The 13427-nt window shown below is 40.5% G+C and overlaps 1 protein-coding gene across 2 annotated transcripts in view; it reads left to right on the top strand.

The window, feature by feature from the left end:
- The window catches only part of Btbd9 (BTB domain containing 9), a 346626-nt gene that overhangs the window by 46067 nt on the left and 287132 nt on the right, over positions 1 to 13427 (top strand). For both annotated transcript variants that reach the window (XM_060369206.1, XM_060369205.1), the window contains exons 4-5: positions 2022 to 2286; positions 10072 to 10291. In XM_060369206.1, the coding sequence (XP_060225189.1) occupies positions 2022 to 2286; positions 10072 to 10291 (485 nt within the window). The remainder of the gene's footprint in view (positions 1 to 2021; positions 2287 to 10071; positions 10292 to 13427) is intronic.

Below are 13427 nucleotides of genomic sequence, written 5' to 3'. Positions count from 1 at the left end.
TTCAGTGATATTGTGAAACAAAATATTTTGAACTTTTGATTCTGGGCTTACCTTCCTCACTTACAAATGTTCACTTTCCAAAAGAATACACACATTCATGCACATGCTCACACATGTATGCACATACGTAGTTTTTCATCTTCGTTCTTGCTATTTTATAAAGGACTGCTACAAACTATACCCACTCCTGCATGTATACCCAAAGGACTTAAGTCAGCATATTAGGGATACTTGCACATACAGGCTTATTAATGAAATCAGTCTAGAGGTTTGTCAACAACCAAATAAATGATATGGTACATAAACACAGTGGAATTTTGTTCAGCTGAAAAGTGCAATGATGACAATTGCAGGAGAATGGAAGAACTGGAAAATCATTATAATAATTGAAACAAGCCGAACTCAGACAAATCTCACTTGTTCTCATAATAACCGTACATTGTATGTATATGTATATAACTATGCAAATGTAAGGGAGTAGTTGTCTTAGTTTTTTTTCTATTGCTTTAATAAAAACACCATGACCAAAAGCAACTAGGGGAGGAAAAGGTTTATTTTAGTTTACAGCTACTCCATCACTGGGAGGGGAAGTCAGGGTAGGAACCTGGAGGCAGGAACTGAAACAGAGGTCCTGGAGGAGTGCTGCCTACTGGCTTGCTCTCCAAGGCTTGCTCAGCTTGCTTTTCTTTTAAAAAAAATTATTTATTTTTATTAATTACAGTTTATTCACTTTGTATCCCAGCTGTAGCCCCCTCTCTCGCCTCCTCCCAATCCCATCTTTCCTCCCATCACCTTCCTTTTTTGTTCAACCCAAGACCCATCTGCACTGCCCTCAGTGTGCTGGATCTCCACCCACATCAATTGTTAATAAGGAAAATGCCCCATAGGCTTGTCTACAGGCCATTCATATGGAGGCACTGTCTCAGTTGGGGGTGCCCTCTTCTCAGATGACCCTGGTGTGTGTTCAGTTGACACAAGCTAACTGACACAGTAGGTGTAGGTCATGAAAAGGGAAGAAGAAATCTTAAGAAGGAAGAGAACTGGGAAAAAAGGTGTGTCTCTGTGTATGGGAAAATGGAGTACATATGACATAAAGTAGAAGCCGACTGTGGCAGGCAGAGATGGGGCACCAGCAAGAGGAGGGTGGTGACATGGGGAGGTGGAGCAGAGGGATGTTAAAAATAAGAGTGAAATATTGAAAACATCACTCACTGTGTTTTAATTTTAAAAATTAATAAAGTAATTTTTTTTTTTAAAACAAGAGAAGATAGGTTATAGATGTGTGGAAAGACCTAATTGCTTTATACAGGGCTCAGAAAATGCCTGATAGGAAGGAAAGTTGCTACTTTTTATTATTATTTAGAAGCCCGTGCTATTTATTCATTTATGTATTTATGTATTTATTTATTTATTTATTACACTTTATTCACTTTGTATCCCTCCATAAGCCCCTCCCACCTCTCCTCTTGGTCCCACTCTCCCTCCACCTTCTTCATGCATGCCCCTCCCCGAGTCCACTGATAGGGGAGGGTTTCTTTTTCTTCCTTCTGATCTTAGTCTATCAGATCTCATCAGGAGTGACTACATTGTCATCTTCTGTGGCCAGTCAGTTCATGTCAGAGGCAGTCCCTCTTCCCATTACTATGGAGCCCACTTGGACACTGAACTGCCATGGGCTATATCTGTGCAGGGGTTCTAGGTTATCTCCATGCATGGTACTTGGTTGGAGTATGAGTCTCTGGGAAGACCCCTGTGTAGAAGCCCATGTTTTTCCAGAACTCACTCTGTAGCCCAGGCTGACCTCAGACCCACAGCAATCCCCACCTCTCAGCCTTCTAAATGCTCTGTTACACACCTGCTCATAGCTGCCGGTTATTCACACAGCTGGAAGGGGAGACTGGGATAGATAGGAAGACCAAAACACAAGAAAGGGAATGCTGCCTGTGGTCTGATCAGGCTCTGCTGTTCTGCATGTGGCTGCGCTCGGTGCTGACTTTTTACGCTCTTTTTATCCTTTGCAGACAGCACTTCTGAACATCGTTTTAAGAGATTCGTTTGCTGCTCCTGAGAAGGATATTTTCTTAGCCTTGTTAAACTGGTGTAAGCACAATGCAAAAGAAAATCATGCTGAAATCATGCAGGCTGTGCGTTTACCTCTAATGAGCCTCACTGAGCTTCTGAACGTTGTGAGGCCCTCAGGACTGTTATCTCCAGATGCTATTCTAGATGCTATCAAAGTGCGGTCAGAGAGCCGGGATATGGACCTCAACTACAGAGGCATGCTCAGTAAGTACCTACTTGCCTTCTCCCCTAGGAGTGTTGCCAGCATCTTACGCCAGTCCTCACCACAGAGCTGCAGCCATAGACCTCTGGTGCAGGGCTGCAAAGCACATGCAGGGCCAAGAGCACCTAGCTCGAGTGGCGTCCTGTGGGTGTTTTCCCCGTCATTCTGCCGAACGTGATGCGCTGCTGCCGACCCAGCACAGCCATTTCCTGTCATTCCTGGACACGTTTTGTCATCTGCTCCTCAGAATGTCCCTGGACACTTTTTCAAAAGTTGCTTGTCACACTAAGACGTTTCCTCTTCCTTCTAACAAGCAAGTCCTGTGTTCATGCTGTGTTCCTAATTCTTTAGGCACCACATGGAGGGTCTAAGTAATAGCTGATGTTAATAATGGTATTTTGTTTTTTCTTGCAAACGAAATAATAGCAGTTAACAGTCATAAAATATTTTCTGTGTCAGGAGATACATACTATTTTTTTTAGAAAGGCTTTAGATATGTATATTATATATAAATCTATTAAAAGATACATTTACATATATGAAAATATATAATATATAAATATAGAACCCATTATATATAACATTATTTATATAGTTTTATTATATTATATTTATATTATATATAGAATCTATATATATAGAATCTATTATATATAGATAATAGATTATTATTATTATATACATTATAATATGCATTATTATATAATAATACATTATTATTATATAATAATAAGAATCTATTATATATAGATTCTATATATAATATACATTATATATTCTATAATATATAATTATATATACTATAATATATAATTACATATACTATATATATTTATAATTTATACATATAATTATATATTCTATAATATATAATTATATATACTATAATATATAATTACATATACTATATGTAACTATATATTCTATAATATATAATTATATATACTATAATATATAATACATACTATATAAATGTAATATATGTATGTATGTGTACACACACACACACAATGTTCTGTCTTTATTCACACCAGAAGAGGAATCAGATTCCATTACAGATGGTTGTGAGCCACCATGTAGTAGCTGGGAATTGAACTCAGGACCTCTGGAAGAACTGCTGAGGCATCTCTTCAGCCTGGAGACACATACTATTTATTTTTCACTGGTTGTTTTGCAAATGAAGAAAATAAAGGACAGAGAATTAGGCAAATTGCCCGAAGTCACACAGAAGGATGACACACTGAGAATTTTATGTAGCTTGTCTCTGTAGGCTGTGCTTTAACCATTAAACCATGCAGCGTAAGTGCAAAAAATTTTCTTTTGATCCAGTCTCATTGTGGAAGGGAGGAGACCTGTGACAGACTTATCACAACAGTGTTGAAGTAGGTAAAACTCTGTGACTTCAGGAAAAGGTGGCTTACGATGATTAAGGGGAGGCCATGAAACTCATGTTTGGTTGGAGTGGCATTGTGTTTGGGTGAACGCTGGTTTGGAAGATGGGTGAGAGAAATAGGCATAGTTGCTTGTCTGAGAGGCCCTGACTAAAGAGCTCGATACATTCAGAAGGCTTATGCTGATGAGTGATAAAATGTCAGCACGACAGTTTGAACCAGAGCATGGAACTCTTTGAAAGTTGATTAAGTTCTCCATCCTGTACAACAGGAAGCTTATTTAAGAATGTCTTGCATACCATGGTGGTGCTCTCCTGGGTGGGTTAGAAGAGTTTAAACTGGATTTAGGAAGATCTGTGAGGAGAAAGTTTAATCTGCATAACAGAGTGCTGGCAGAGAAGTGAAAAATAACAGGTATAGACAGGATTCCAGGAAATTAGATCTTGGTGATGGCAGGGTTTTACACTGAGGATTAGTTTAGGGTACGTTACCATGGTTTTCTAAACTAAGATAGGAACAGTTCTGTTAACCCTCAGCGTGTTCCGTGTCTTCAGAGTTGGTGAACAGCACTGCCTCTGTGCAGGAAGCTAAATGTGGTGTGAGGGCCTTCAGCTGGAGGGTTTCTGGGTATTTGTTAGTTCTGTTGAGACTGGCCATTTCCTGCAGTGATTACTTTTTTCTTTTGGACTGGTTGGGGGCATTTTTGAAACGTTGCTGGACTTAGTTGCTAATATCAGATCTAGAATCTTTTCAGTCGACACTGTGGGTGCACACACACACGTGTGCAGCACGTGGAGGCCCGAGGTGAGCCCTGGGTGAATTATTCCTTAGGAATCATCAAGTTGATCTTGAGACTTTTTTTTTTCCTTCCTGTGAACTGGGCTGTGCGGATTAGGCTGAATCTGACTGGCAGCAAACCTCAGAGATTCACCTGTTTCTGTTTCCTCCAATGTTTATTCAGTTGTTTTTTTTTTTTTAATGTGGGCACTGGCAAGAGTTGAGGTTCTCACTGCTTGTATGGTAAACACTTCGTAGACTGAACTATTTCCCGAGTCCCAGCGTCAGACAAATTTGATTTTAAGTCCTGGCTAGTCATTAGCCATATGATCTGGCAATACATTATTTGACTTTTAGTGTTCTATCTCAGTGTGGTAATGAGGATTAATTGAAATAATTTGTGTAAATACAGCATAGAAACTCAGTAAGAAATTACTGTTTGTAGTATTAATATGGTTTCTCATTTCTGTATGTCATTGTGTGAATTGTCACAGTTATCACATTTTGTAAACGGGTTACTGACGTTTGGGTTTTGAAGACAGCATCATCTTTTGTGGTTTTACTCACCAATCTTTTAATGCGCCCATTCAGCACACTGACCAGCACATAGCAGTGAATGCTTGGTAGACAGGTTAAGGAGGCGGAGCTCGTGGGAAGTGGAAGCATGCTAGTGGTGCTCAGAGCTAGGGACAAGAGGCGTTGAAATCAGAGGAAGAGTCCAGAGAAAGGAGTAAAAACATCAGTCCAAGATGCAGAGACCTGTAAAGTGGAGAAGGAATTGGAGAGGCAGGGTCAGCAAGCTACAGGAGCGCCACAGAAGCCCAGCAGGGGAGACTGCTGGATGGAAAGGCAGTTAAGGTGTCTCGTGATGGCACACGGTCAAGGCGAAAGAGAGCTGAGAGGACTTTGGCTGTAAATTGTGGTGAGCTTGTGACTAGTCTAAGGAATCAAGCCGTTATGTCTGAAAGGATAACACTGGTAACGTGTCAATGATTTGGTTTGTGAATTGAGGTAAAGGCAGTAGAGAAACAGAATGATGGAGATGTAGGGAACAAGCTGGAGAGGTCTAGGGAGCAATGGGAGGAGCTAGTTGAAGGTCAGCCTTGGCTGGAGTGGGAGGGTGAAAGGTGACAATATGAGTGTGTAATTTTACATTTTTCAAATCCTCATTTTGTTCCCTCTTATATAAGCCCCTCCCCTTTCTTTCTATTAATAGCTGATAGGGCCCTAAAACTGGATTTGCTGAAGATGTGGTTGGGTCATGGATGTAGGTGTGAGGTGTATTTGGAACTTCATAAAGTTTTGTTTCCTTGGAGTTGGATGGCTGGTCAGTGTATGTATAAGCCATGAGTCTAGTGAGATTCCTAATGAAAGGGATAGCTGGGCCCTTGGGGGTGATGCCTTTACCGTGATTGCTGCTCATCAATGTTAAGTTCTTCATTTTGGAAAAATTTAGGCAGAGCTCAAGATGATACAAGTGTTTGGCAATCATATAATCACTGAGTAATGGTTAAATTTTTCTGACTTTCATCATATTTAAATAGTAAAATTAATAATGAAAATGCCGTGGAACCACAGTACATTCCTAGAAGAGCTTAAGGAAACTGTTTTCTAAGAAATGTTATCAAACATTCAGATGATTGTATAGTGCATCTCTCTCATTGGGAAACAAGGTCTGGCACTGCAGAACTGTCCTCAGGCTGATAGTTTGAAGCCAGTTCTGCTCAGTTTGGGTCTACTGGCACAGTCTGTGTGATTGTTTTGATCTTTCCTGGGCATGTGCGCGCGTGTGTGTGTGTCTGTGTGTGTGTGTGTGTGTGTGTGTGTGTGTGTGTGTGTGTGTGTGTGTGTGCATGTTTGAAGACTTTACAGGAGGTGCAGAGAGCCTGCACTGACACTAGTACTTGGTCTCTGAACTCAATAACATTGTTTTCTTGAAGGTTGAACCCTCAGCTGCTTGTCCTGAAACTATACTAAATTGCAGATTCTATCATTTTTAAAAGGGGGGGGGGGAGGGGTAATCCAGAAGATGTTTTCACTCAGTAAAGATGGTTGACCCCCTTAGAAGGTAGTTTATATGAGCTTTATGCATGTATAGTAAACATTTATCCATACAGTTAGGGAAAAGAAGGAAAATTTTCAATGAAGTTACTTTTTTTCCTTAGGATGTTTGAACTGCCTCTGCTCATTCCCTTAACATTTAGTCTTATCTTAGCTCTGGAGATGTGCTGTCTTGAAAGTTAGTGCTTTTTCTGATAAGGCTGAGTTAGGCTTTGCTTTGTTTATCTTGTTTTAGACTTTGGGAAAGAGCAGCATGTTTATAGAAGGGAGCTGTATCATAGATTCTAGCCTCAAGATTTCTTATGGAGCAAAAGTCAATATGTTTTTAAGACCACTGAGGTAAATTGTGTGTGTATGTGCGCACACACACGTAAGAGTATAGCTGCTGTGTCTTTTTTGTTTTTTTTTTTGCCTGTGGTCGTCTTGCACCTGGCACAGTACGGTGACTCTGAATCAAGACATATAAACATACACACACATGACTAAATGAGTCCTAGTTTCTAGACTAAGTATTTAAGCCTTTCTCCCATAAACTCAGAACAATGGACCTTGTAAAGCTCTTGGCTTCCCTTTGCTGTTGTATAGATCTGGTGTGCAGTCATTTGTAGAGGTGTTTAGAGTCTGTGGGAGTTCTCTTGTCCCATCAGATGCTGAACACGTGGGGCTGAGTCTAGTACAGTGATTCGCACACAGAGGCAGCTTTGGGCACCCGACTCTTTAAGTTGCATGGTGGTCCTGCTTAGCTGCATCTCTTCCTTGGTAACTTGCTAAATGTTGCCATGTGAAACGAACCGCTTGGCTGTGACCACACTTAGGACTTGGGCCTCAAGAAGCAGACATTCTTCCAAATTTTTTTTGTCTGGCTTCTTTTTTGTTTCTAGGTGTTGTTTACCAGAATTGAGAAATGTGGAGCCTGAGCCTGCAAAGAGTGGGTTAGTGGGGAAGGTTAAAGCAAGACTAAAGCTTCGGAAAGTCGTTTGTAATGACACAGTTGTAAGGGAGTATTGTGGGAGGCAGGAGAGTTAGTAAGGGGAGTGTAGAAGGTGACTTAGGTGACAGCGAGAGCTAAGGAGAATCTCGTTGGGCTGAGAACTATTGTGTATCCAAATCATTGGCGTAAATGACTGTCTCAGGTGTTATGTCCCAAAATGTGATTAGGAAAATAAAACAAAAACCCAGGGTAATTAGCCTAGCGCCTCAGATTTTGTCACTGTGTAGCTTGGTTTTAAATTATGACTCAGTGTCTGAACGTGTGTCTGCAGCCTCTCGCCTTTCTTTGGAGAATGTTCGTTTTAGGTGTTGGCATCTGTGGCACCTTCCTTACCGTGAGGCGTCAAGTGTAGATGACTTTGTAGTCCTGGACACTAATCTCAATTGGAGAGGGGAGGGGCCTTGATGTAACCCCATCCTCCTCCCCCACTCCCCCTTTCTAATAGTTGGTTTGTTTTTACCTACCTATAGGGTTATAAAATTTAATTTTTTCTTAATGACTATAAAAAACTATAAGTCATAAGTGTAAAGAAAATTATGATTGCTATTTATGATCAGTCTCTGCTGCTGCCTTATATTTTGAGATTTCTGCTCTTTATGGATAGAAAGAAATAGGACTAAGAGTACTTATGGTTTGAATATTTTTGTAATTTAAATTTTTCCAGGATTACTTTTAAAAAAATCATCATTTAACTATAGATTTTGAAGGAAAAAAACCTTGGAGTTGTATTTTTATCTAGCAGGGAATTCACATTCTAGTTGCCATGAAGGAATTTCCACTTGTATAAATGATCTTCATGTCTGAGTGAAATATGCTCTCGGGGAATGAACCTGTGGAGAATGTCTAGAAAGCGCTCAAGTACTCTTGAAATAAACCTCAAAAGAAGACTTCAACTTGTGATAAACTTTCATTTCTATTTTAGATTCCAGTTATAATCATTTGAAAGTCTTGTGCCTGGCATGTTATTCAGAGTTTGATAGATTTTAGTACTGAAGAAATCTTAAGAGAAACCAAAGGTTGCTCTAGTTTCTAAGCTTGGAGGCTTGGCACAAGTTTCCCTCTTTGGTTCAGTCTTAACTTGTGCTGTTAAGAGCTACAGGTGATGATCCCATCAAAATTTGCTCATGAAGGAGGGACAGAGTCTAATGCAAGCAGTGGACCCCCCTGAACTCCTCACTCTGACATCAGCTCTGCTGCTTGCTGGGCAGTAAGTTTCTTGGTTTTTTTCTGTAATGGCTGCAGTGTTGGACTGTGCTCTGAGGATGAAGATGAGGATCAAATCAAAGGACTTACTATATGTAAAATGCTTGCGGCAGTGTCTGAGGAGAGTACAGATAATGATCATAACTGACAGTGGGAAGCTCTGTTGCTGCCTCAGCTGCCCAGCATTGCTGTGTTGTTTTGCTGAGTTGCTTTGGTCTTTTCCTTTGCATTTAGCTACTTGTGTCCTTCTGGAGCCACTTTGACAAAACCGACTTCCTGCCATATCTGCTGAGTTCTCTCTTAACCATCTTGTCGTTGTGCACTTGATGTATCTCACTTTTCCCTTCGTATCATATGGCCAGGTTGTGTGTGCACTGTGGGAGCTCAGTGTTTATGCACATGCTGCAGACCTGAAGAGTTCTCTCACATATGCGCGTGATGTGGTCATGGCTGTGTCTGGAAGAGCTTACTATATGTTTACAAACATCGTCCCAGTCTTTACAAAAGACATGGAGGAGACAGGCATTGTCTCCTAAGAAACTGAGGCTTAGAAAGGGTAATTTCTCCCAAATGCCATACCCAGTTGAGAGCACAGCCCTGACGTACATCAGGTCTCGAACATGCTTACGCAGCCTCTTGTCTTTCCACGGACAGTGTCAGTTTTAGGAATCAATACCTAGAGACACCCTACCTGTGAAGTGTGATGTGTCTAGAGGACTTCAAAGTCCCAGACTATAATCTCAGTAGAGAGAGGAGGGGGCTTAAAATAACCACAGTTCCGATTTTGATGACAGGCTTCTGAATTTTTATCAAAACAAAACCAAAAACCTCGAGTGATGTGTATTTTCTCTTAAATAGAATCTCATTTTCTCAGCCAGGGAAATTGATTAATATTGTCTGTATGTGACCAACAGCGATTAACATTGGAGGTTCTCCTTCTCTGTTGTTTGGGCACATACCTGACCTGTTTGCTTTGCTTTACTCCTGTCTTCAGACTGGATGGCGGGTACAGGTCATCTGATTCGTTTTTTTTTTTTTTTTTTTTTTTTTTTGTTAAGCAGATTATTAGAGTCGCTAACAGAATGAGCTCAGCAGAGATGACATATTTGTCCTACTACTGTGTGTCTAGTCCTAACTTTCTCTTAACGTTTAGTGTCTGGCTTGCTGTGGTAGTGACATTCAGTTTTGAATGCCGAATGCTACCTTAACAGTCTATATTTTCTATTTTCATAGACTTACCTATGCAACTTAAAATAAAGTACAGATCCTGGACTCAGCTAGAATTCTAGAAGTTGACCTTTCCCTTACTAATAGAGAATAATAAGAAGTAAACACTATACTTGCTCTTTCTGTTTTTACTGTAGTACCTGAAGAAAACATTGCAACTATGAAGTATGGAGCCCAGGTTGTGAAAGGAGAGCTGAAGTCGGCCTTGCTGGATGGCGACACTCAGAATTATGACTTGGATCATGGATTTTCCAGGCACCCCATCGATGATGACTGCCGCTCTGGCATTGAGATCAAGCTTGGCCAGCCATCCATCATCAACCACATACGCCTGCTCCTGTGGGACCGCGACAGCCGGTGAGTTCTTCCTGTCTCTGAGAAGCTGCTGCTGTATTTGCTGAAGAAGACCCAACTTTTTGGTCATCTGCTTTGGTTCCTCTCCCTCCCCTTTTCTTTATTTACTGGCAGAAGGAGGGAGTTTATTCAAGGAACTCTTCTGTTTCAATTATGGTTTCTTTTGCTGTGATGAAACACCATGGCCAAAGCAGCTTGGAGAAGCAAGGGTTCATTTGGCTCACACTTCCACACGACAGTTTAAAACTGAAGAAATTCGAGACGGGACCTAAAGCAGGGAAGAGGCACGAGCTGACGCAAAGGCCAGGGAGGGGTGTTGCTTGCTGGCGTGGTCCTCCCTGTGGCTTGCTCAGCTGCTTCCATAGAGAACTCTGGACTACCAGTCCGAGGAGTGGCCCCACCCACAGTGGGCTGGGCCCTCCACATTAATCACTAATTCATAAAATGCTTTACAGCTGGATCTCATGGCAGCATCTTCTCAGTTGAGGTTCCCTCCTTTCAGATGACTCTAGCTTGTGTCATGTTGACATAAAATTAGCTAGCACAACCTTCTAGCAAGGAAGTGGCCCAAGGAACAGGAAAAGGTCATTAAGTCCTCAGTGACCATCTGCTTTGGTTTTACAGGTTTGAACGGTTTATTTCTTTGTAAACATTCTGCTGTTTCTCTTGAAGGTTAGCTTTAGGGGAAGAGTTAAAAGTTATATTTCCTTAAAAAACAGTTTTTGAATATTTCTAAAATTTAATTTTAAATATTTTGTGTTATAAATGTTTAGCTTGTATGTATCCATGTGTACCATGTGCATGCAATACTCTCAGAGGCCAGAAGAAGGCAGTGGGTTCTCTGGTACTGGTAATCTCATCACTACCCATTATTAAAATCTGTATGTATCTAACTTGTATTGTTATCTATCTCATGTATACATATTACAAAATCTTGTTACAGCTTCACAAAAAATGGATTAACCATACTAAAAACTTAACTCTAGGTTTTACATTTTTTTCTTTTGAGGCAGAGCCTCAATTTGCCTAGCCTGATCTCAAACTTGCAGTCATTCTTCCACAGTTTCCCAAATTCTGGTATTACAGATATGTGTGCTCCACTGCACCCAGCTTTAATTTCATGTTTCAGTTATTACATTTTAAACATTGTATTAGTTTTGAAATGTTATCTGGCATCCTTCCATTTAGGTGAATATTATTTATTTGATTACTTACATATTGGATATTCTGAATACCTATAAAATGCATATCATCCTATGGCTGAAGAAACTGTCTTTTAGTGTATAGCTAAGCATCTTTGGAAATAAAATCAAGTTGTGAAAAAAGTGGGGTTGGCTCCAGGCCATGATGTGAACCCAGTTTCCTAACAGCTTCAAGAGCACGTTCATTCCAGCAAATGCCGTAGCTTACTGGTCCCATGATTCATTGTGGTGGCAGAACTAGATGGTCTCTAGTGTTGCTTACCTTTGGCCTAAGACCTGCCCAACCTGCTATGCCTTTTTGGGTCTGGGCCTGTTGGTTCAGTGGTAATAGTGTTAGGGCTTAAGCATTTGGAAGGAAGAGGATATGTCCTGTTGGTGACCAACCACCTTGGCTTTTTTTTTTTTTTTTTTTCCATTCGAGCCATGTTTGAAGGGTATTTCTTAAGGCGAGAGTCAGCATTTGTGTGTGCAGTGTCCCTGAGATCCTTAGGTGACTGGCTCTCTGTTTTGTTTTTATTAAGAGTGTATTTTGTGGGAGAGATGGCCCAGTAGTTCAGATCTCAGACTGCCCGTGTTTGATTTCCAGCTTACTTTGGGTGGCTTACAACCATATGGAACTCTAGCTCCAGAAACTTGGATGCCCTTTTCAGGCATACACACACACACACACACGCACACACACACTCCATATGTACACACACTCATACATTCACACTCACACACTCTTAAAACATCTTTTAAAAAAAATATTTCCTGACATGTATCTTGGTGGGTATTTGAAGCATAATTGACAGAAAGGTTGGAGTTAATTCATATTTCTCATTTCCAAGAGTCCCTGGTTAATACTAACAATGTAATAATAATATATGTATTGCACTTTGATGACTTGCACATGGTAGGCATTCTAAAGGCTTTATATATATATCATTCATCTAATTAATAATGAAATTGGTATAAAAATGATAAAGGAAAAGGTTAGTGTGCTTGAACCTGAAAGCTACTGCTTTTTGTTTCCATGATGTTAAATATTTATAGGCCACTTTATTTTAGTATCTGTATTACATTCACAAAAGACTTAGCTTTACTGTGTTCTTTTCTTATAAACACTGCTAACATTTGAAGCAAAGGTGAAAAATTCAAAATCTTAAGCCAAAAAGATTCTGATGTGTTGTAAAATTATATCCCACATTACTGATAACCCAGAGAGGTTCAATAAAAGGTTATAACCAGTTTGAGACTGAGCGATAAAATGAATGGGAGTTGAGGAGACAGCAGAAAATGAGGGGATGACACAAAATAAGCTGACCTTTTCTGGTCACAACTGTGGGTTGCAGGCTGACATTTATGATCACCTAAATCTTCCAAGATTGTTCCTGTTGATATTACTGTACAAGTAATAACTACATCTCAAATTTAAATTTGGTTCATGACAAGGAAATACAGATTTGTTCAGTGTGGGACCAGCATGTAATGGTCCTGGGAGGGTGATGGGCTGTTTTCATTACCGCCAGGTTATTAGCTGGTAAGTTCCAAGTTTCATCCAAAAGAAACAAGCATTATCTTTTCACCCATGTCATGTATTTTCCAGCAGGCTGCCTTTAAGTGTGGTGTGGTAGGAGACTGAGAGGTAGCTGGGGGTAGGCTGGCTTCTGTGGGGAACCATTCTGTCATTCCACTTAGTTTTCCCCACTGCGAAGGGGGAGAGTGGAGCACCTAGGCCAGGGGCCATGGAAGGAGGAGAGGATACTTGCCTGCTTCTCTGTTCTCATCCCTGAAAGTCTTCTATTTTTTCTGTCTCTCCTTTCCTCCCTCTTGACTTTATTTGCTCTGCTAATATGGCCGAGGCTTTCCTCATTTCCTTTCTCTTGGCTTTATTCTCTGCTAATCTGGAATGGCCGTGGCATTTTGGCAATATAAAGAAAAGCAATCTTGCGTTT

The sequence above is a fragment of the Meriones unguiculatus genome, chromosome 16 (assembly GCF_030254825.1).
Source record: "Meriones unguiculatus strain TT.TT164.6M chromosome 16, Bangor_MerUng_6.1, whole genome shotgun sequence".
NCBI classification, from domain to species: domain Eukaryota; kingdom Metazoa; phylum Chordata; class Mammalia; order Rodentia; family Muridae; genus Meriones; species Meriones unguiculatus.
This window is presented reverse-complemented; position numbering and strand designations above follow the sequence as displayed.